Consider the following 22,149-nt stretch of genomic DNA (forward strand, 5'->3'; position numbering starts at 1 on the left):
TTTTTACCTTTTTGAGTTTAAAATCTGTTTTATCTGATATAAGTATAGCTGTTCCTGCTTTCTTTTTGGTCCATTTGCTTGTAGGATTGTTTTCCACCCATTAACTATGAGTCTATTTTTATCTTTTGTAGCTAAATGTGTTTCCTGGAGACAGCAAAAGGTTGAGTTATTTCTTAATCCAGCCTGTGACCCTGTGTCTTTTTATTGAAGAGTTTAGTCCACTTACATTTAGTGTTAATATTGATATTAACCATCTTTATTTGCCATTGTGTTTTTCTTTCCTTTGATTTTATTTATTCTTTTTTTAAAACTTTTTTTTTAATTAATAAATTTTATTTTTATATTCCCCATACAATTGCAATCCCCCCATTCTGACCCCAATCCCTCCCATCCCGCCCCCCATCTCCCAAAAAGTGTCTCTGGTTCATAGTTTTTGTTGATTTTGATTTTCACTTTCTTATAGTTATTCATTTTCCTGGTCCCTTATTTAAGTATTCTAGATTCCTGCTATGAGTGAGACCATCCGGTATTTTTCTTTTTCTTTTTGGCTTATTTCACTGAGCATGATCCCTTCCAGCGCCATCCATGTTGCTGCAAATTGCATGTGTTTATCTTTTTTGAATGCTGAGTAATAGTCCATGGTATATATGTACCACATCTTCTTGATCCAGTCATCTATTTTTGGGCATTTGGGCTGTTTCCAAAGCTTAACTATTTTAAATAGTGCTGCTATAAACATAGGGGTGCAGGTGTTCTTTGGAATTGATGTTTCTGTGTTCTTTGGGTAAATACCTAGGAGTGGAATTGCTGGATCCTGTGGAAGCTCTATGTTTAGTAGGTCCAGAAATTTCCACACAGCTCTCCATAGTGGTTGGACCAGTTTGCACTCCCACCAACAGTGCAGAAGAGTTCCTTTTTCTCCACAACCTCGCCAACATTTGTTGTTGCTAGTTTTTTTAATATGTGCCATTCTCACTGGTGTAAGATGGTATCTCATGGTAGTTTTGATTTGCATTTCCCTAATTGCAAGTGATGTTGAACATTTTTTCATATGCCTGTTGGCCATTTGCATTTCCTCTTCAGAGAAGTTACTTTTTCGTTCCTCTGTCCATTTTTTGACTGGATTATTTTCTTTGTGTTTTTTTTTAAGATTTACTTATTTATTTATACAAGCACTGGGTACTGTCAGAAGCGCGGAAGGGTGAGAGAATTCACCAGAGCCAGAGCGGGGAGCAGAACAGGCAGAAGGAGTGAGGTGCACTGCTGAGGGGAGCAGTGGGCATGGCAGGAGAGGTCTGTCGCACCATGTGGGACCCTCGTCGGCGAAGGGGATCGAACTGGCACTGCAGAGGCTGTGGGCAACTTTGCAGCCGATCGCTTAACCACTGCACCACCAGGGGAGGCCCTCTTTATTTATTCTTTCAAAAACTTTTTTTTTTTGGCCTTCTTTCATTGTTACTCATCCCTCTGAGGTTCTGGCTTTAGGGCTCCTTGCAGTATTTTTTGGAGTGGGGGTTTTAGTTGTAATGAAATTTCAGAGTTTCTGTTTGTCTGGGAAGGTCCTTATTCTTTCTTCATAGAGCAAGGAGAACTTTGCAGGATAGAGTATTCTTGGTTGGCATCTGTTTTCTTGGAGTCTGTTGACTATGTCCCTCCACTCTCTCCTTGTCTGTAGTGTTTCTTCGGAGAAGTCTGATGTCAGTCTGATTGGTTTTCCTTTGTATGTTATCTGTTTCTTCTCTCTTCTCAGCTTCATTATTTTTTCCTTGTCTTGGATTCTTGGGAGCTTTACTGTAATGTGTCTTGCTGTATTTTTCCTTTCATCATGGAAGTTTGGTGTTCTTCTTCCTGTATATCAATTTTCAGCTCCTTCTTCACGTTTGGGAAGTTCTCTTCACTTCTCTCTCCTCTCCTTCTGGGATTCCTATAACTCTTATATTTCCTTTCATCATGGTTTCTGATAGTCCCCGAAGTCTTTCTTCAGTCTTTTTCATTCATACTTCTCTTTCCTTTTCTGTTTTGGTTCTTTTTATTTCTGTGTCTTGGAGAGTGCTTATTCATTCTCTCATTTCCTCTATTCTGTTATCACTGCTTTTCCCAGCATTCTTTAGCTCTTCTGTTAATCCTTCGATCTCCTGAATTTCCTTCATTTCCCTCTTTAGGGACGCAATTTCATTCTTCTGAGCATTGTTTTCCTTAATGACTTCCATCAGTTTTTCATCACGGCAATTTTAAATTCTTTTTCTGGAAGGCTCAGAAGTTCTTCCAAGTCACCATAGTTGCAAGCTGGTGGGTGGTTTTTTTTTTTTTTTTGTGGTGTGTCTTTTTTCTGAGGCAATGCTACTTTGCTTGTAGTTTTTCTTTCCCCTGCTGCCTGTTTTCTAATTTGCCTTATGCGTTGGGACACTGTGCCACTGGTACTGGCTGGCATCTTTTTGGTGTGTTCTTTTGGGAGTTTCAGAAACTGGCGATCCAAATGAGTCTAAAACTGTTATGCCAGAAGTCTAGTGAGGCAGTGTTACTTTGAGTATGTTAATGGTCACTGTGACAGAATCTCTCCTCCTGTGTTTAGTTGCAAAGGTGCGTCTTGAAGTCCCACAGATTTCTCTGGAGGGTGGGGCAGCTGGATTGCACTCTGGGTTCCAAATCTCTGGATCCCCCTCTGGGCTCCGACTTCCTGCCAGGTGGTACCAGGCTTGTAGGGGCCTTCAGCTCACCTCTGACTGCGCAGGGAACCTTCTCCCTCTGGCTCCACGGGGAGCCTTCTGCCAGATTCAAGCAGTCTTTATTAAAGAAAGGTCCCTGTTCTAAAATGGCGCTTTGGAGACAGGCACACTCTTCCATGTGCCCAGTCTGCCCAGGCCGTGGGTGCCCGCTCCCCCTCTGGGTTTGGACTGCTGGCCAGAAGGGGCCTGGCCTGGGCGAACTTCCCAGCTCACCTCTGACTCCTCCGGGAACCTTCTGCCGGTTTCAAGCAGTCTTTACTGAAGAAGGTCCCTATTCTAAAATGGCGACTGCGATACAGGCATACTCTCCCGCATGCTGGATCTGCCCCGGCCCTGGGTGCCCGCTCCCCCTCTGGGCTCGGACTGCTGTTGCTTTGGTTTTCATTTGGTCTTTCTGCTCTTGAACAAGAAGGCTTAGTGACTTAAGAGCTTTTACTATGATAGTGTCTTTTACATCTATAAATCTCCTAGGTGCTGCTGTGACGGCAGCCCCTAAGGTTTGATGTGTTGTCTTTCATGTTCACTCATTTCAAAGCCTCCATATTTTCTAACTTTCCCTTTCGTCCATTGATTCTAACTTTCTCTTTCATCCATTGATAATTTAGAGAGTGCTGTTTATTTCTCACCCAGTGCTCTTCTTGCATGAGTGTCATTATAGGTAAAAAGGTATATTTGATGGTATCCCAGATGTTTCTGAAGTGCTGTTCCTTTCTCTTTACATTTTCTTCATTCTTCTCCTCAGCCTGGGAGGACCATATTCTTCTGCCTGCTCAAATTAGCTTTTGAGCCCTGTAGAAAATTTTTATTCATATTATCATGTTTCAAACTCCAGAAATTATATTAAGGAGGATTATATTAACACACAGGGAGCTCTGTGCTAGGGCCTGGCCCATGTTGGTGTTTAGTAAATTCCCAGCTGTTCCAGGGCCAGTGAGGGAAAATTATATGTGTCAGCCTCATCGCACGTCAGAGCAAGCTCAACTGAAATGGCCATCTATGCTGAGAGACAGAGAGAGGATAGAGAGAGAGAAGGCACAGTTTACAAAGGATGCTAAGATTTCTACTGCGGAAGTCCTTTGTTATACCATCATTCTGAATTATCAGACTACTCCCAACCTATATTTTTCATACCCATCATCCTGTGCTCTCCCTTCCTCTAATTCTTGCCTCTTTCTCCCCCAGTGTAATCATCAGTTTGCAATCACTTTTGTTTTTTGATTGTTTTAATTTTAATTTATATATTTTTACATCTTTTTTCATTTTGGTAAAATGTATGCATTTTCATCTTGTTATTGTCCCCATAAAATTCCCAACATCCTTGTTTTGATCCTACTTTTTCTCCCTGCTGTCATCACTTTTGTAATATTATCTTGTGAAACTTCCTCGAGGCTACTTTCCCAGTCCCAGCTCTTTTTCCCAAATTTATTTTTCCGGAGGGTAAGAAACAGCTCTTGGGAAACCTGTCACTTCCAGGGATCCTGGTAATTTTTGGAACCACTTTGAGTTTAATCTGTGGGCACCCCCCACAAACACACAAAACAAACACAGCCACTAAGCACACCACAGAGAATCCATCACACTGCTACAAACCCCTTCTAACATAGCTCACAAAACCCAGAACATCTAATACACAGACAAACAAGGATTTTGCTTGGTAATAATCATACATACAACATGACATTACACACACACAAGCTGTATCATTTACATGCAGCACACACCATCATACCCCTCCTTTGTCCCCAACCACAACACATCACCCATGCACATCATCAGTACTGCTGAGTGCAGCGTAGAAATTCTCTTATTTCACAGCTCTGTGCTGAAGCTACTAGATATTGGGGATTCATCAATGAAAGATGGCAGCACAAACCCATGATCTTGTGGGACTTCCATGCTCGTGAGGAAGACAGAAAGTAAGCAAGATAATTAAATATTCAGTGATCAGTGTAATGGAAACAAAATAGCCTACAGAATGTTTGTGCCCAGGGAAGGGGACGCCAGTAGACAGGAGGTCACAGTAGTCCTGGTTGAGGGGAGAGGTGAAGAATTCAGGAAAAACACCTTAGGAATTTGTGGTGATAGTTCCCCACAAAGTAATCACTAGAACTACAGGTCCTATTAAGGGACTCCAGTGATCTCTCCCACACCAATTCTATGAGATCTGACAACCTAGACTCCCCATAAACAGGGATGCACCAGCAGGCACTGCTCTCACTGCTCACTTAGTTGTCTCACCACATCACACAAATCACCTGACACACTTTCCCCACTTAGGGGACATGTCTCTGAAGGCTCTTCTGCATCCCTCGCCCTCTCAGCCCTGGGCTCTGCATGATCCCCTCCTTCACACAGCAGGTGCCGGGGGCAGAGGTCACAGGACAGACCCAGTCATCAGCTTGTCTTAGTCGTGCTGCTGCTGTGTCGGGTGGTTGATCCCCTGTGGGGTCCCTCGTCTCCTTTCTTGGACCTTTGACAAGACAACTCCAGATGAGCTGTGCCCGGTGCACAGTCTCATCCACGACAGTGATGGTGGAGCAGATGCCAGGAGCTATCATGGGAACAGGGACCTCTGTCTGTGAATCTGATGCCTCAAGAAGGGCCTCTCCCTTCCCCACGAGGTGCCTGACCGACACGCTGTTCAAGGTCACGATGAGATTTTAATTTGTTCCCTCTGCTGTTGCTCTGAAGGAAGGGTGCTGTTCCTATCAGGCCCTCCAGTCAGGATTTCTGAGTGTAAAACCTCTGGCATTATGACAAGTTTCCTCTCTCATCTGTGTGGACCCACCCCGACATCAGTTTCATTTCTGAGTTGACTCTAGTCAGAGGAACTTCCCTACCAGGAATCTGGAAGTGGAGCTGCAGAGCGACTGACAGCGATTTTGTGACTGACTGCCCTGTGAGGAGGAGTGAAAAAGTCCAGGCCAAGGTTTGCTATGGGGTGGACTGATTCCTGTGCGCGCGTGTGTTTGTGTGTGTGTGTGTGCGCACGTTGAGTGGTGGGTGGCAATAAGGAGCTCCACCAACTGTGAAACTACACACGACTTTGCTTTCTACCTCTCTCTATCCCTCTGCTTTCTCTTTGGAAACTCCATTACTCAATTCAGATTGGGCTATGAGGTGATGAAGGGCAGGCACTTGGGGTTCAGAGGAAGGGTATCCCCAGGAGCACAACCCCAGGCATAAGGAAGGCTGGTGCAGCCCCTGGGAGAAATCCCCTCCGTGGGAGAGCAGTCTGCAGAGACGTGCTCTGGCTCTGAGGGCTAGTCCGGAAAATAGGGGAAATAATCTATCCAGTTCCTTGGGTTGGATCTGCTTTTAGTCCAGGCCCTGTGAGTGCAGAGGAAAGGTCTCTCACTACCTCCCTCAGCTCCTCCCACACACTCCCAGCAAGGGGAGGGCAATAGGGCTGGGAGCCTGAGCAGCTGCAGCCATGGGGAAGGGCAGACCCTCTGCTCTGGTCCCTGCTCCTCTGTCTCCAGCTCTCAGTCCTCACTGGTGGACACTGGGGGGTCTGGGACAAGGAATCCACAGTGGACAGGCCTTGCCCTCTGCTTCCTGACTCCCCACATCCTGGTTCTGCAAATTCCCTCTGCCTCAAGCACCCTGACCTTGTCCTGGGAGACCTGTCCTCCCCTGGAGGGAGACAGTCACCTCCCTTGTGCCCAGGAACTCTGCTCCCAGCAACAACAACTTCTCTACCCTCCCTTAAGCTCTCCTGCCTCAATGTGGGCTCCATGGGAACTTGAATAACCTTTTACTTCGTGGCTATTGGTGGGGTCCAGAGAACCAGACATGGGGGTGTGAGGAGAGGCAAGGCTAATTGTTCCCATGGACTCTGTTCCCCAACCATTCACCTCAGTGTTGCTAGCAGGACAAGGTAGTAATTCGGGACCGACTCCTCCCGAAGCTCATTAGACATGGAGAGAGTTTCACTCTCCCTCCCTGAGTTCTCTTCTCTCCTGCGACTTTTGGGAGCTCCCTCTTTCCTTTTCTAGCTCTGTTAGTACCTGAGCACTGTCACTGTCTCCCATGATGAATATTCTGTACTTGGATATCCTTGGACGATTCTCAGATGTCAAGCATTTAATTATTTTTTCACATTTTATTTAAATTTTATTTTTTATATTCCCCATACAATTACAACCCCCTTATGTTAACCCCAATCCCTCCTTTCCCTGCCCTCCAACCCCCATAGGGTGTCTCTGATTCATAGTTGTTTGTTGATTTTGATATTTTCTTTCTTATAGTTACTCTTTTTCCCTGTCCCTTATTTAAGTTTTCTAGATACCTGCTATGAGTGAGACCATCCAGTATTTTTCTTTTTCTTTCTGGCTTATTTCGCTGAGCATGATCCCTTCCAGCTCCATCCATGTTGCTACAAATTGCATGTGTTTATCTTTTTTGAATGCTGAGTGATATTCCATGGTGTATATGTACCACATCTTCTTGATCCAGTCATCTATTTTTGGGCATTTCGGTTGTTTCCAAAGCTTAGCTATTGAAAACAGTGCTGCTGTAAACATAGGGGTGCAGGTGCTCTTTGGAATTGATGTTTCTGTGTCCTTTGGGTAAATATCTAGGAGTGGAATTGCTGGATCCTATGGAAGCTCTATGTTTAGTAGGTCCAGAAATCTCCACACAGCTCTCCATAGTGGTTGGACCAGTTTGCACTCCCACCAGCAGTGCAGGAGAGTTCCTTTTTCTCCACAACCTCGCCAACATTTGTTGTTGCTAGTTTTTTTAATATGTGCTGTTCTCACTGGTGTAAGATGGTATCTCATGGTAGTTTTGATTTGCATTTCCTTGATTACAAGTGAAGTTGAACATTTTTTTTATATGCGTGTTGGCCATTTAAGAATTTAATTTTGGCTGGTGAGACTGAAACAGTGGATTTAAATGTTACTGAATTTTAATCTAAACCGAACTGGGCAAATATGACTGGGTTCACCCTATTCTACCACAGAGGAACAGGCGAGGCATCTTTCAAATTGCATCCATTTCTCTCTCCAGAGAGAAGACTTCAACACCATTGTAGGTGCAGAGGCTTAGGTGAAGCTTAATTCTTCACTTGGAAAATCTTGTCTGATCCATCTCTGCCTATAGATAATTTCAGGAAGAACCATGGCCTCAGTCCTAGGGATCAGGAAGATGAGGGAGGAAGCCACGTGCTCCATCTGCAAGCAGCTGATGAAGGAGCCCGTGAGCATCTACTGTGGGCACAGCTTCTGCCTCGAGTGCATAAGTGGCTACATTGGTCAGAGACTCAATCATGGATTATTTGAGATGATGCGTTCTTGTCCCTTGTGTGGAACATTATTTCAAAAGGAGAGTCTCCGACCCAACAAGCCACTGGAAAACCTCATTGAGAGCATCCAGGAGCTGGAGCGTGAGAGGCTGTGTGAGGAACACGGGGAGCGGCTCCACCTGTTCTGTGAGGACGACGGGCAGCTCATCTGCTGGCGCTGTGAGCGGTCCCCAGAGCACAGAGGACACCACACGGCTCTAACAGAGGATGTGTGTTTAGACTACAAGGTGAGTGAGTGGCCATAAATTTCAGCAAGTTCTTCCTCTTCAGCACATTTTTATGAAATTACTCTGAACACCAAGATTGTGACCCTAAAGAGTTTTTTCCATCACATTATTTTCTGAATAATAATTTATTATGATCCCAGTGAGTGAAGTCTTGATTATCTATGCCAAACTTCAAGGTTGGTTCGAACCCATTCCAGTAAGAACTTCCTGTAATGAACTTCTCCTGGGCAATACATTGTGCTCTTTGTCACAACTGCCTCGTTCATGGCCTCACCTCGAATATATAATTGGAGACACCAACGTGCAAGAATACAGGAAATTATCTGAAATCCCATAGGTCCGAATCACTAATTGTTAGATATCCTACAGTCTACAAAGAGTAAGAAAAGGAACACAGGCTGCCTCATGTCCCTTGGTGTGGGTGGTGAGGAGGGGCACCAAAGGGCCAGAATGGGTATAGGGGGAGACTGCCCAGAAGTGAGTCCTGACAGGAAAATATAAATAACTGTGTGTGGAGAAAAAACAGGATTCCACTCAGGCAGACCACCTGTCATGGCAGCTTGCCTGACCTTCTAGTACCTTGTCAGGGAGTGTGTGATGGGACCGGCAGGTGAGGGCATGAGAGAGGGAGTCAAGGAAAGAACTTGAGTGTCACTCAGAGTCCACTGGTCCATAGTGGGGATTTATTTGTGGAGGGAAAGATCAGGCTGACATTTAAAAGAACATTCTACATGCACAAAATAAACATCAAGGAGTAAAATCAAAGTTAGTCCTCTAAGAAAACGGGATTGAAACAGGTTTTAACAAGGATCATGAAGGAGAGTTAAAGGATTTCAAAATAATTGGTGAGTGATGAAGCCTTGAGAGATGTTGAGGCACCTCCTAATTTCAACTCAGTAGCTCTGAGTAAGGTTGCCCTTTGCTGTGCAGGAATGAAGAAGTGGGATTCATTCCTCCTCTGCCCTTGTTGACATTTGAAGGAAACATCCCAGTCGGGCTCTGTGTCCCCTCATCCTTGAGGTGCCTGTGTCATGGGTGAAGTTTCAGGATCCTGTGTCAGGGCTTGTCAGTACTGAGCATCATCAGCGCATTCACCTCCCCCTGTAATGCCATGAGCACTCATCACTGTAATGGGGCAGATTCCATAACTTTCCCAGCAAACAGTAAAAAATAAAGCAACCCAAGCTGATGGATGTACCTCAGGAGTCAGACTGCGGAGGACAAAATCTAGCAAGAGTTTCAGTTCTTACTAGATGGGATCTGGAGCAACTTAGTTATTGCCTGAAAAAATATTCAATGTTAATTATTTATTGGCGGTTGCACCCTGTAGGTGCCAAGTTAAGGTTTGTGAAATTGACTAGTCGTAACTCAGCCCTTTTTCCTTCAGGAGAAGCTCCAGGAAGTTGTGACAAAACTGAAAGCACAGAAAGATACATGTAAGAGTGCAAAGTTGTTCACGAGAGACCAAATAACAAAATGGGAGGTAAGAATTTGAGTTTATTGACCTCAAGTTATTTTCCTTCCTTGAATTTAAGGAGAGGTGGTAACTGGGAAAGTATTAGATAGTTCATTCTCTGTCCACCAGAGCACATCAAACTCAAGAAGAATCCATTTTTTTTTAGTTTTAATACTACTAGTTGTCTATACCCATTTTCTTCAACTTTTCAATAATAGTTGCCTAGTTATCCTGTGCCTCTGTCAGGAGACGAGAGTTGGTATGTCTGCTTACCTGGAACCCAGAACTTGACTGGATTTCTATTTTTAACAACTCAACCTTTGAAGGCCTTGACCTGCTGACATAGGCAAATGTATTATACTATAGTATCTGAACTTAAGCTGCCAGGTTTAGAAACCACCTTTGGGAGGCTGAAAATAGAATCACTGCAGGTGCGATTTTATTACTCAAACTTGCAGAGCTCATGAGGAGGCTCAGAACTGCTGCAAGAATGCACTTGAGGGTCTCCCCTGGTGGCGCAGCGGTAGAACGCTGGGCTGTGAAGATGTTGCAGCCTCCTCAGTGCCGGTTTGATCCCCCGCCACCGGCGAGGGTCCCACATATCCGCTGGTGAGGATCCCACCTGGCATGCAGACCTCTCCTGCCGCCCGCTGCTACCCTCAGCAGTGTATTTCAGTACATCTGCCTGTTCTGCTCCCCACTCTGGCTCTGGTGAATCTTCTCACTCTCCTGCACTTCTGACTGTACCCAGTGCTCGTATAAATAAATAAATAAATAAATAAATAAATAAATCTTAAAAAAAAATAGAATGCACTTGCACTAGAGACTTGGGGTGTAGCACAATATCATGGTCAAACAAGGTATGAATAGAGAAAGCACCAAGTGAAACTACAATTCTGTATCTCCCAAATGAAAACTGAGTCCTTCAGGGTGGGTCATTTGGTTTCTCTCTGTCTTAGCCATAACTATGATAGTGAATCCTCTCTTGGTGGATAATTATTTCTGGAATCTGTGATCAAAGCCTGTCACCTAAACTGCCCCCCTGCTGAAGCTGAGAATCAAAGACTCTTCTACCAGCATGGACATCTTAAATTCAGGATTGGTTATATTTATTAGAAGCCTCTGTTTGAAGATTCACATTTACCTTCTAACATCCCCTTCAACCCTTGGTTTTATCTCTATAAATGATCAATTATTTGACCTTGGCCTATTTCCGTGTGTGTGTGTGTGTGTGTGTGTGTGTGTGTGTGTGTATGATTCAGCATTCTGCCCCACGTTCTCCTGCAACTTGACTAAGGGAGAAGGAAATCAATTAGATCACCATAGACAATTGAGAAACTCTCTCCCACACTTTGGTGCCTGCTCTCAGGCTTGACATACATCAGGGAACTGGACATTCAAATGACGTAGGGGATAATCATATCACAGAAACTGAGCATGTTTCCTGGTGTGTGTGGGTGCGTTAAAATAAACATAACATTGGGGCCTCCCTGGTGGCACAAGGGGTTAAGACGCAACCTATGAAGCTATCCACAGCCACTGCAGCACAAGTTTGATCCTCGGCCAGGGAGCCACCCACATGGTGCAGCAGACCTCTCCTACCTCTCCTGTTGCTCCCCTTAGCAGTGTATTTCAGTAGATCCACCTGTTCTGTTCCCCACTCTGCCTCTGGTGAATCCTTTCAACCTCCCATACCTCTGGCCTGTACCCCAGTTCCTGTATGCATAAATAAATCAATTTTAAAGAAATAGAACACAAAATTGCTGTTTTAACACTTTGTGAGTGTAGGTTCATCAGTGCTTTTACACTATTGTGCAACCATTTTCACTCTATCTGCAGAACTTTTTCATTGTTCCCACCTGGATATCTGCACCCATTAAGCAATACCCATTGCTCTCTCTTCAAAACTCCTGGTAACAGGGGCCTCCCTGGTGGTTAAGAGGTTAAAGTCTCAGCACTATAAAGCTGTCTCCAGCCACAGCAGTGTGAGTTCAATCCCCAGCCAGGGAGCTAGCCCACATAGGGCACAGCAGACCTCTCCTGTCTTTCCCGCTGCCCCCCTTAGTAGGGTATTTAAGTAGATCTGCCTGTTCTGCTCCCCACTCTGTCTCTGGTGAATCTTCTCACCCCCACACCTGTGGCCTACATCCCAGTTTTTGTATGCTAAATAAATAAAAATAAATCTTTAAGAAAAACCACTCCTTCTAACCATCACTCTAATTTCTATGCCTGAATTTGATTAGGTACCTCATGTTAGAATAACATTGCAATGTGTGTCTGACTTGCTTCACTTATCACGTCTTCAAGGATTCATCCTTGAACATATATGGAGTTTTTCCTTCCTAAGGCCAACAGATTTCAAACTGTGATATCACATTTTTGACTTATCCATACATAAACATTTGGTTTGTTTTCCCCTTCTGAACACACTTTCTGTATTTTAGGAGAACATAGAGCTTCAAAAACAGAATATCCAGTCTGACTTTGAGAATCTCATCAACTTCCTGTCAGAGGAGAAGATGTACCATCTACGAAGACTGGAGAAGGAGCAAGAACAGACTCTGGACAAACTGTGGAAGAATAATAACTGTCTGAAAGAGCAGAGCCAGGAACTCAAGAACCACATCCTGCAACTGGAGGAGAAATGCCAGGGCTCAGCCCAGAACTTGCTACAGGTGAGCTGTGCCCGGGAGGACATAGAACAGGGATCTGTTGCTGGGATGTTACCAGGGACAGGGTGAGGAAGCATGGGGCATCTGGCACAGCCTTTCTGCCTCATTCAAAAGAGCACACAGGTGTTGGGAAGTTCAAGGAAGATTTCTTTTAATACACATCAGTATGTGCAGAGGGGCCTCTTCTGTCTGGAGGGTAATATCAGATACTACAGCTCCCTCCAGCCTCCACACAGAAGACAACAGACTTAAACACACTGGCAGCTGATGTCCTAGGAGACTGGGGTGGGCTCGTCCTCCTGGGAGTGCCTGGGTATCTCAGGCTGGGGTCACTCTTTACTTCTTTATAGCCCCACATAATAGACACCATGATATATGAGTGTCTGGCATTCACCTCTCACCTTTGTCTCTGCAGGGTGTAAAAGACACCTTAAGCAGGTAAGTGCTGAATGAATACAGTTGGAAAGTGGGCTGGGTGTATAGAGCTGAATAGAATTTCCCACTAAAAGTATCCTTGGTCTCTGTTTCTTCTAGGAGTTCCGCAGTGAAGCTGAAAGTACCAAAGCCTGTCTCTTTGAAAGTTCCTTCTGTCTGCAATGTTTCTGAGCTTTACTTTGACATGAGGAAAATATTGAGGAGCTACCAAGGTATGGAATGTCAAGAATTTCTTCAGTGCTAAAGATGGCAGGGACCTAAAGAGGTAACCAAGTTCACCCTCTGCCCATGGGCAGACTCACAGCCAGAGAGGTGATTTAGTTGTTTCAATGGAGCTGTCACCTCCTCCATACCAGTGTGCTCCAGGCCTTACACAGGACTTAATGATACGTGCAGATGCCTCAAATGCCTGCTTCCATTTAATAGCTGTGTCAACCAAGGAAAATCACCTCTTCATTTTTCCCTAGGCAAAAAAATGAAAATACTAACAGTTCCCAATTTGATGGATTGTCATGAAAATTAAAAACATTGACATGTAGGAAGTGTTTCCAAGAGTTTTTAACTGTTAACCTCAGTGCAAATCAAGAAAGGTGATTATTATGAACAGGGTGTGTATGGTTTTAGGGCCTGATCTTGATACCCCCATAAATGTCAGAATTGGAATGAAAACCAGTTTTACCAACACCCAAGCATGAGCTGCCTGCTGGCTCTTGGCTCTCTTATTCAGTACTTGTCATATCTGTGATCACTTATCCACAATTATAAAATTGGAATACCTCTAAATACTAAACTCTTTTAATAATTCATCTAACTGCAATTTGAGACCAAATCTGAAATGTTAGATTGGTCTTCTTAAAAGAGCTTTTTTTTTTCTGTTTTATTTATTTGTGCGTAGAAGAACTGGGATATAGACCGAAGGTGCACAGGGTGAGGGGATTCACCAGAGACAGTGAGGAGCAGAACAGGCAGATTGAGTGACAAACAGTGCTAAGGGGAGCAGCAGGCAAGACAGGAGAGGTCTGCTGAGCCACATGTGGGTTAGCTCTGTGGCCAGGGATCAAACTCAGGCTGTAGGGTTGACAGCGCTGAGACCTAACCCCAAGGCCAACAGGGAGGCCCTCTTTAAGCTGTTGAAGCTTTTCCCATCTTCAATTACTTTTATGCCTCCCTGATCTATCAATTACGAAGAGAAGAATGTTAAAATGTTTCATGATGGTTATAGAGCTTCGTATTTCACCTTGCAATTTGATGAATTTTTGCATTGTTTTGAGATGACATTACCAGTACTTGTGTTTGGACTTGTGATTTTTCCTAGTAACCTGCATACTTTTAAGGTGATTCTTTTCTACCCTGACTTAATACAGTGTGATATCATTGTATAACATAACATTGTATAACCTTCCTATGTCTGTTTGTTAGTAGTGCCGCTTACAAATAAATGTGGGTGGAGTTTCAAGAATCCAATTGATATCTTCTCTTTCAGTATATTTCACTTTCCAACCTCAGAATATTTTAATCTGTCCACTTGGGTTTTCCTGTATTGTTCAGATAATGTGAATTGAAATTGCAAACTTCTATGAATCAGGACAAAATATGGGCTGACTGAAGAGAGTTGACTAAAGGAGTTATTTCAAAGATGTGTGTTAGGATAGCAAATAAGGACAAGTGAAGGCCCCAGGACTAGGAGTAGGTAGGGAGCCATCCTCTGTCCTGGGCTCAAGTGCTGGGAGAAGGGGGGGCAGGGATAGCAGAGAGTGTCCAGAGGCAGAGGAATGGAGCCCCCCACCCAAGTCACAGCCAGTGGGGTACAATTAATCTTATCTCTTGTCTCTGCTTCTGTTTGCCTGGGTCTCCTCTAGTGCTTCCCATTGGCTAAAGCAAACACAAGTCAGAATAGAGGGATCCTGGCTGATGTGTCCACAGGGGTCTGCTTTAGGGAACAGAGCAGGTAGGGAAGGTGGGGAGAGACCTCCACTGAAAACAAAGGTGTCAGCACAGCAGATGATTCTATACTTGATTTCTCTTATCACCACCATCCAACCAACCAGTGTTTAACGAGTATCTCTGCGGAGGCTGGCTTCTCGGTAGAGCATTCCATTACCACTTTGTCTTTTTTTAAATTGTATTCTGGCCAGAATCACACTTAAATTTATAGTATTATTTTTCAATTTTACTTGACTCTTCAGATCATTATTGTGTCTTAGTGTACCACCTTATACTCACACCTGTGGAACTTTATCTGAAGCATGAAAGAAAGCTTATCCTTACAAGCCATTGGACTAAAATGTGTCCTGAGGCCTGAGTAACACACTGGGGCTGTAATACCAAGCTATGATATGAGCTCTGTTGTCTTTTAGATCCTGAGAGTTGGTGATTGTTTCGTAGAGATGGGAAGGGATCTTTGTGCCCCAAATTCCATGGTACTTAGTGGTCCTACTTGGGAGGGTCCCTCTGGAAGAGGAAAGTCACCTTGTCCACTCTGGGCAGTTCTGGTCCTTGCCGTCTCTGAGGACTAAGATGGCGATGATGCTGGTAAGGGTGGTGGTTGTGATGGGGTTGATGTCACTACTACCACTTACTGATCGCTTACATGTATCACAAATTTCACCAAGAACTAAGTATATATTAGCCAATCAATTCTTCCCACCATTCTTTATGACAGATAGGACGATTTCTGCTTTAGTTTTCACCTTCACAAAACTAGTAAGACAAAGTTTGCATTTGAACACAAACTGGTTTTACTTCAAGTAAAGTATATTCTCTTCATCACCAAAATGTCTTTTCTTTTTTCAGTTAATGTGACTCTGAATCCCGACACAGCTCATCCTGAACTAATTCTGTCTGAGGATCGGAGACAGGTGACCCGTGGCAGCCCCCAGAAGAAGCATCCCGATTCTAGGAGATTTAGTGTGTTACCCTGTGTCCTGGGGTGTGAGGGCTTCACCTCAGGGAGACGTTACTTTGAAGTGGACGTGGGAGACGGAATGCAGTGGGATATAGGAGTTTGCCTGGGAAATGTACCCAAGAACGCTGACGTGACACTGATGCCTCAGTCTGGATTCTGGGCCATCAGACTCAGCAACGGGAACTGCTATGAAGCTCTTACCTCTCCCCCAACTTCCCTTTGTCTGAGGGAGAAGCCCACGGTCGTGGGACTTTTTCTAGACTGTGATGCCGGACTTGTACACTTTTATAATGTGACAACTGGCTCCCACATCTTCACCTTTGGGAAATTCTTCCTCTGTGATACTATCTGGCCCTTTTTCCAGGTTTATCATTGTTCACCTTTGTTTCTGCCTCCTCCAGAGAACTAAGTAAGTACAGGAACCAAGTCTTTTTGTTTAAACATCACAGGTAATATAAAATCCCGTGAAGGCAGTAATCAGATGTTTACTTCACTGCTCGTTCCCTTCACCTGTGATAATGCCGAGCACCCAGCGGAGTTTTAATAAATCTGCATTGACTGATGCACGTATAGACTCTAAAACACGAGAGATGAGAGCCATGATTATAAATTGCCCTCTCCATCCCTTGTCAGTGGGTTCAGATTTGGTTTAACAAGACTCGTTGGATTAAAAGCAGGGTGACATTAATCTAGAGGCCTGCATTCTCCCAGTTTGAAACCATTTAACTCATATGTGGGGATGAAGGGATGCTGCAGATGTCTGTCAGCCACCTAAGAATTCCAAAATGGGGCCTCCCTGGTGGCGCAAGGTGTTAAGACATAACCTATGAAGCTATCCACAGTCACTGTAGCTCGAATTCCATCCCAGGCCACGGAGCAAACCACATGGTGCAGCAGACCTCTACTGTCTCGCCTGCTGCTCCCCTCAGGAGTGTATTTCAGTCAATCTGCCTGTTCTGTTCCCCCCTCTGTCTCTGTTGAATCCTCTCATCCCCACACCTCTGGCCTGTACCCCAGCTCTTGTATGCATAAATAAATAAACCTTTAAAAAAAAAACAAATTCAAAATGGCTGTAATTCTCTGAATAGCTATGTTGTTATGTAACTGAAGTAATTATCACTGTGAAGCAAATTTAAGTTTAGTGAAAGGGACACGGATGATACAGATTAGAGTCAAACTGAAGACGGGCCCTGGAGATCAGCATCAGATTTCTTTGAGTGACTGACTGGTCACTTACCTGAAGTTTCTGGCCTACGTTTGTACATGGAACTTACATGCACAGAGAGTTCATAATTGTTTTTTCTTTCTAAAGGTGAGAAGACATCTACTTAATTTCCAACCATTCTGTTAACTAAAGGAGTCTGGTTTCTAACAACCTCAGTTCATAGATAAAGGAGAACAAGTTCCTACTGACATAGTTACACTTGGGTGAATATGTGGTTCGGGTGTCAGGGCTGACTCAGCTGATCTCTTCTCTGCCTTGTCATGTACCTTCAGCATGGAGTCAGCTGGTACTGGATGATCTGGGGTGGCCTCACCTCTCATTCTGGCAGTTGGCAGGCTGCTGACTGAGGGGCCTTACCCCATAGCAGGGAGCTCAGCTTCTTTTATGTGATGGTCTCAGGTTTATGAGAGAACAAAAGAGGAACAAATCTCCATGTACCATGCGCCTCTGAAGCATATACTTGGGTCACATTTGTTAAATCATGTGCCCTGGCCCAGACTCTTGTCAGGAAAAAGTACAATCCACAAAGGCATAATTTAAAATGAAGAGCAACCAGAAATGGAATGAGATTAATTGGGGGCAATTTTTGCAATTTCTGTAAGATTTTGCTGCTAAAGTTCTGTACATTTCAACTAAGGGAGGGATAGAGATTCAGACCCATTTTGAGGCCCTGGTCCTCAGCAGATTCAGCCTCAGTTTCTCCCCATATTTGACATCTATGAGCGCTCTCCAGACCATGAATAATTCTATACTTTCTTGCCCCCACACATAGCCTGTATACCCTGCATTCTGGGAGAATTATTCCTGCATTCACCAATCTTAACCTTGACCCTCATGTGCCCTGGCATCACCAGCCTAAAGTGGGGTCTGGGGCCTCCTTGGTGGCACGAGGGGTTAAGACGCAACCTATGAAGCTATCCGCAGCCACAGCAGCATGAGTTCAAGCCCCAGCTGGTCAGGGATCTACCCACTTGGCTCAGCAGTCCTCTCCTGGCTCATCCGCTGCTCCCCTCAGCAGTGCATTTCAGTCAGTCTGCCTGTTCTGTTCCCCACTCTGTCTCTGGTGAGTCCTCTCACCCCCCACAGATCTGGCCTATACCCCAGCTCTTGTATGTATAAATAAATAAAACTTTATTAAAAAAGAGAAAGTGATAATAAAAAAATAAATAAAGTGGGTCTGGTTCTCTGGAACTCCCACATTGGGAAGGAGTTCTGAAACCTTGGAATTGGAAATCTAGAAAACTGCGTCTTTCACCTCTGCAAGTCCTTTCTCCACCAGTCACAAGGAGACAGAGTCTATGGTTCAGAAAATGTTTCATAGGTGCACTCTTGAGCATGTGATTAAGGAAATATGCTAAATTCTTTGAGTTTATCCTAAATTTCTTAGGACAAGGAAACTGATCACTCTAGTACTGGGCAGGGGCTGGAAGCTGCAGACTGCTCTTTCCTACTGACTTGTATCTCAGCTACCCTCCCCAGACCTGGACTCTCTGAGGATGGTGGGTATGTGTGGGGTTGGCTAATTTTACACGTTGCTGCCAATCCTGAGCACCTGTTTTGGTGAGATGGATTCACTGGGTCTGATGAAGACACTGGGTGGAGATTAAAATAAGTTTTCCACCTTCCAATGCAGAGCCTGATTTTGTTCAACTCCTGATTTTCATTCAAATTGGACAAATGACACCAGCCATCTGGGCTTCATTTTCCTCAAAGTAGTGTTGCGTCCTTACATAGGTTGCTGTGAGAAGTGTTCAGGCACAAAGCTTGAGGCATATGAACAAGACATGGTCTTTTGTTTGTTTTTTGTTTTGTTTTGTTTTTATGTATTTTTACATTGTCATTCATTTTTGTACAATGTTTGCTCCTAATCTTGGGGGAAAGCTGCTAGTCTTTTACCATAAAGTTTGAGGTTGAGGGAACTGGTTGAGGAAGTGACCCTGATCTCTACTTTGTTGAATGCTTTGTAACGAAAGGAGGTTGTATTTTCTCCTTGTCTATTGATGATATTGGTTTCCTCCTCTGTTCCACTGAGGTGTCGTGTATTAAGTTAGTTTAAAAATGTTGAGCCTGTCTTTCCTTCCCACGATAAATCCCACTTTGTCATGGTGTGTAAACTTTTTTTTTTTTTAAAGATTTATTTATTTATTTATACAAACACTGGGTATAGTCAGAAGCAGGGGATGGTGAGAGAATTCACCAGAGCCAGAGCGGGGAACAGAACAGGCAGACAGAGGAAATACACTGCTGAGGGGGGCAGTGGGCATAGCAGGAGAGGTCTGCGTGCCATGTGGGACCCTTGCTGGTGGTGGGGGATCGAACCAGCACTGCAGAGGCTGTGGGAAGCTTCGCAGCCCAGCTCTCAACTGCTGAGCCACCAGGGGAGGCCCTAAACTTGTTTATATGTTGCCACATTCAGGTTTCTAATATTTTGTTGAGGAACTTAGTGCAAATATTAAAAAGAAATATTGTCTCTAGGTTTCTCATGATGTAGATGTAGTTATCACAGTACTAATGACTTCATCGGATGAGTTAGAATATATCCTCTCCTATTTTATAAAATGTTTGTTAAATAAGATTAGTATTAATTCTTTTTTGTAAACATTTGGTAGCGTTCCCAGTGAAGACACCTATCCCTGGGATTTTCTTTGCGGAAATTCTGGATTGCTAATGCATCATTATTAGTTGTCAGAACACAGTTCGTATTTTCTACTTTCTCTTAGAAAATGTTGTGGGCATGCCTGGTGGCGCAGCGCATTGAGCACAGTGCTGTGAAGCTGTCCGTGGCCTTTGCTGTGTGAGTCCGATCCCAGGCCAGCCAGAAGCAACCCATATGGCGCAGCAGACCTCTCCTGTCTTGCCCACTGCTCCCCTCAGCAGTGTATTTCGGTACATCTGCCTGTTCTGCTCTTCACTCTCTTTAGTGAATCTTCTCACCCCCGCAACTCTGGCCTGTACCCCACTTTTAAAAAAATTTAGAAAATGTCATGTAGTTTGTGTCATCACAGATTATCTGTTTCTCTGGGTTATGCAATTTGTTAGCATACAATTGGTCATAATATTCCTTCATACTTCTTTTATTTCTGTAGGGTTGGGGTATTGTCTTTCCTTACTTAGATGAGTCACTTCTAGCTTCTCTCTCTTTTTTCTAGGTTACTGCAGCTAAAAGATTTATCAATTTTGTTGGTCATTTCAAAAGGCCAATTTTTGTTTACATTGATTTTTTCCTTTATTTTATTAACCTCTATCAAAAAACTTTATTATTTACTTCCTTCTACTTTGGGTTGATTTGTTATTTTCTGCTTTCTTAAGTGAGAATGTTAACTTATTGACTTAAGATCTTTTAAGTTGATTGAAATAGCGTTTACATCTACAGATTGCCTAAGCACTGCTGTTGCTGAATCCCATAATATTTGTGTTTTTTTAAATAAATTTTCTTTTCTTTTTAAATATTTATTTATTTATTTATACAAGTACTGGGTACAGTCAGAAGCGCGGGAGGGTGAGAGAATTCACCAGAGCCAGAGCGGGGAACAGAACAGGCAGACGGACGAAATACACTGCTGAGGGGAGCAGCAGGCTTGTCAGGAGAGGTCTGCGAGCCATGTGGGACCCTCCCCACCCCCCCACCCCCCGGCCCTGGGATCACCCCGGCGCTGCAGAGGCTGCGGGCAGCTTCACCGTCCAGCGCTCAATCGCTGCACCACCAGGAGAGGCCCTCCCATAATATTTGGTGTGTTGCTTTCATTCTCTTTGACCGACTGATAATTTAGAGTGTGCTGTTTATTTTCCACCCTGTGCTCTCCTTGTGTGAGTATCATTATATGTAAAAAAGTATATTTGGTGGTATCCCACATCTCTGAAGTTCTATTCATTTTTCTTCATTGTTTCTTCTTTCTGTTCCTCAGAGTAGAAGGAACATCTTCTGGCTGCTCAAATTAGCTTTTGAGCCCTTTTAGTAAAATTTCTATTGTAGTTCTCATAATTTAAGCTCCAGAAGTTTTTAAGGAGGATTATATTAACACACAGGGAGCTCTGGCCCAGGGCCTGGCCCAAAGTAGGTGCTCAATAGATGTATAGGTGTGTTATCACCAGCTGTTCAGGACCAGTCAAGGAAAATTGTCCTGTTTTCACCTCATCTCATCGTAGAGTATGCTCTACTGAAAATCATCTATGCCATAAGAAAGAGAGGTGCACACTATTTGCAAAGGATGCTAAGACCTCCATTGGGGAAGTCTTTTGTCCTAACCATCACTCTGAATTACCACACTCCTACGAGGCTGTATTTTTGACACCCATCATCCTGTGCTCTCTTCTCCTTCCTTTGAGTCTTGCTTTCTCTCTCTTCTTTAGCAATCTTAAAATTCTGTCTTCACTTTTGTAGTGTGATCTCATCAGAAATTCTGTCTTCACTTTTGTAGTGTGATCTCATCAGAAGTCCTCTAAACTCACTTCTAGAGTTCCATCTCTTTTTTCCCACGTTTATTTTTCAGGAGGGTAAGAAACAGTTCTTTGGGAAACCATCAGCTGTCATGCAGTCTGGTAATTTCTGGTACCATTTAGAGGTCAACCTACTTGCCACTCCCCAAATGCATATAGTCCCAAATAAACATATAAACATGAACACGCCCACTATGCACACCACAAAAACTAAAACCCCATGCTCACAAGCACATATGTTCCAGAACATCTATAACTCCTACACACACATGCATGCTTACTGCACACCATACATACCACATAACTTGAGTCACACACACACAAGCTGTATCACTCACATGCAACACACACCATCACACCCCTCAATTGTCCCCATTCCATACATCACCCTGTGTTTGTGCACAAACTTCATTGTTGTGTTGTGTGCAGCTCAGAATATCACTTTCTATTTCACAGACAGCACTGTGCAGGAGCCACTAGATGCTTGGGATTCATCAGTGAAAGATACTAAAACAGACCCATGACCTGTGGAATTGCGTTCTCATAAAGGATGCAGAAAATAAACAAGAAAAATATTCAGTGATAAGCACAAATGGAAACAAAATGGAACTCCTAAGAGGGTTTGGAAATGGAAATGGCAGGTGGCTAGGGTCATCTTGGTTGAGGGGACTTGAAGAAAGACACCTATGGGAATTCTAATAACCCCACAAAGTAGCACTCAGACTACAAGCCTTTTATGGGACTCCAGTGGCCTGTCC

General features: G+C 43.9%; 1 protein-coding gene across 2 annotated transcripts; it reads left to right on the forward strand.

The window, feature by feature from the left end:
• Window positions 1–5,410: 5,410 nt before the first annotated feature.
• Window positions 5,411–16,765, forward strand: LOC119251728 (E3 ubiquitin-protein ligase TRIM38-like). Of its 2 annotated transcripts, none has more exons than XM_037518990.2 (7): window positions 5,411–5,655; window positions 7,740–8,261; window positions 9,649–9,744; window positions 12,162–12,392; window positions 12,805–12,827; window positions 12,924–13,036; window positions 15,618–16,765. In XM_037518990.2, exons 2-7 carry the CDS (start codon window positions 7,851–7,853, stop codon window positions 16,136–16,138), a joined length of 1,395 nt encoding a protein of 464 aa, XP_037374887.1. In that variant the 5' UTR covers window positions 5,411–5,655; window positions 7,740–7,850; the 3' UTR covers window positions 16,139–16,765. The 2 variants fall into 2 exon arrangements, with proteins under 2 accessions (XP_037374887.1, XP_037374888.1); XM_037518991.2 differs by having other exon boundaries at window positions 7,833–8,261.
• The last annotated feature ends 5,384 nt before the right edge of the window (window positions 16,766–22,149 follow it).

This window comes from Talpa occidentalis, unplaced genomic scaffold, assembly GCF_014898055.3.
Source record: "Talpa occidentalis isolate TD23 unplaced genomic scaffold, MPIMG_talOcc4v2.1 talOcc4.2, whole genome shotgun sequence".
NCBI lineage: Eukaryota > Metazoa > Chordata > Mammalia > Eulipotyphla > Talpidae > Talpa > Talpa occidentalis.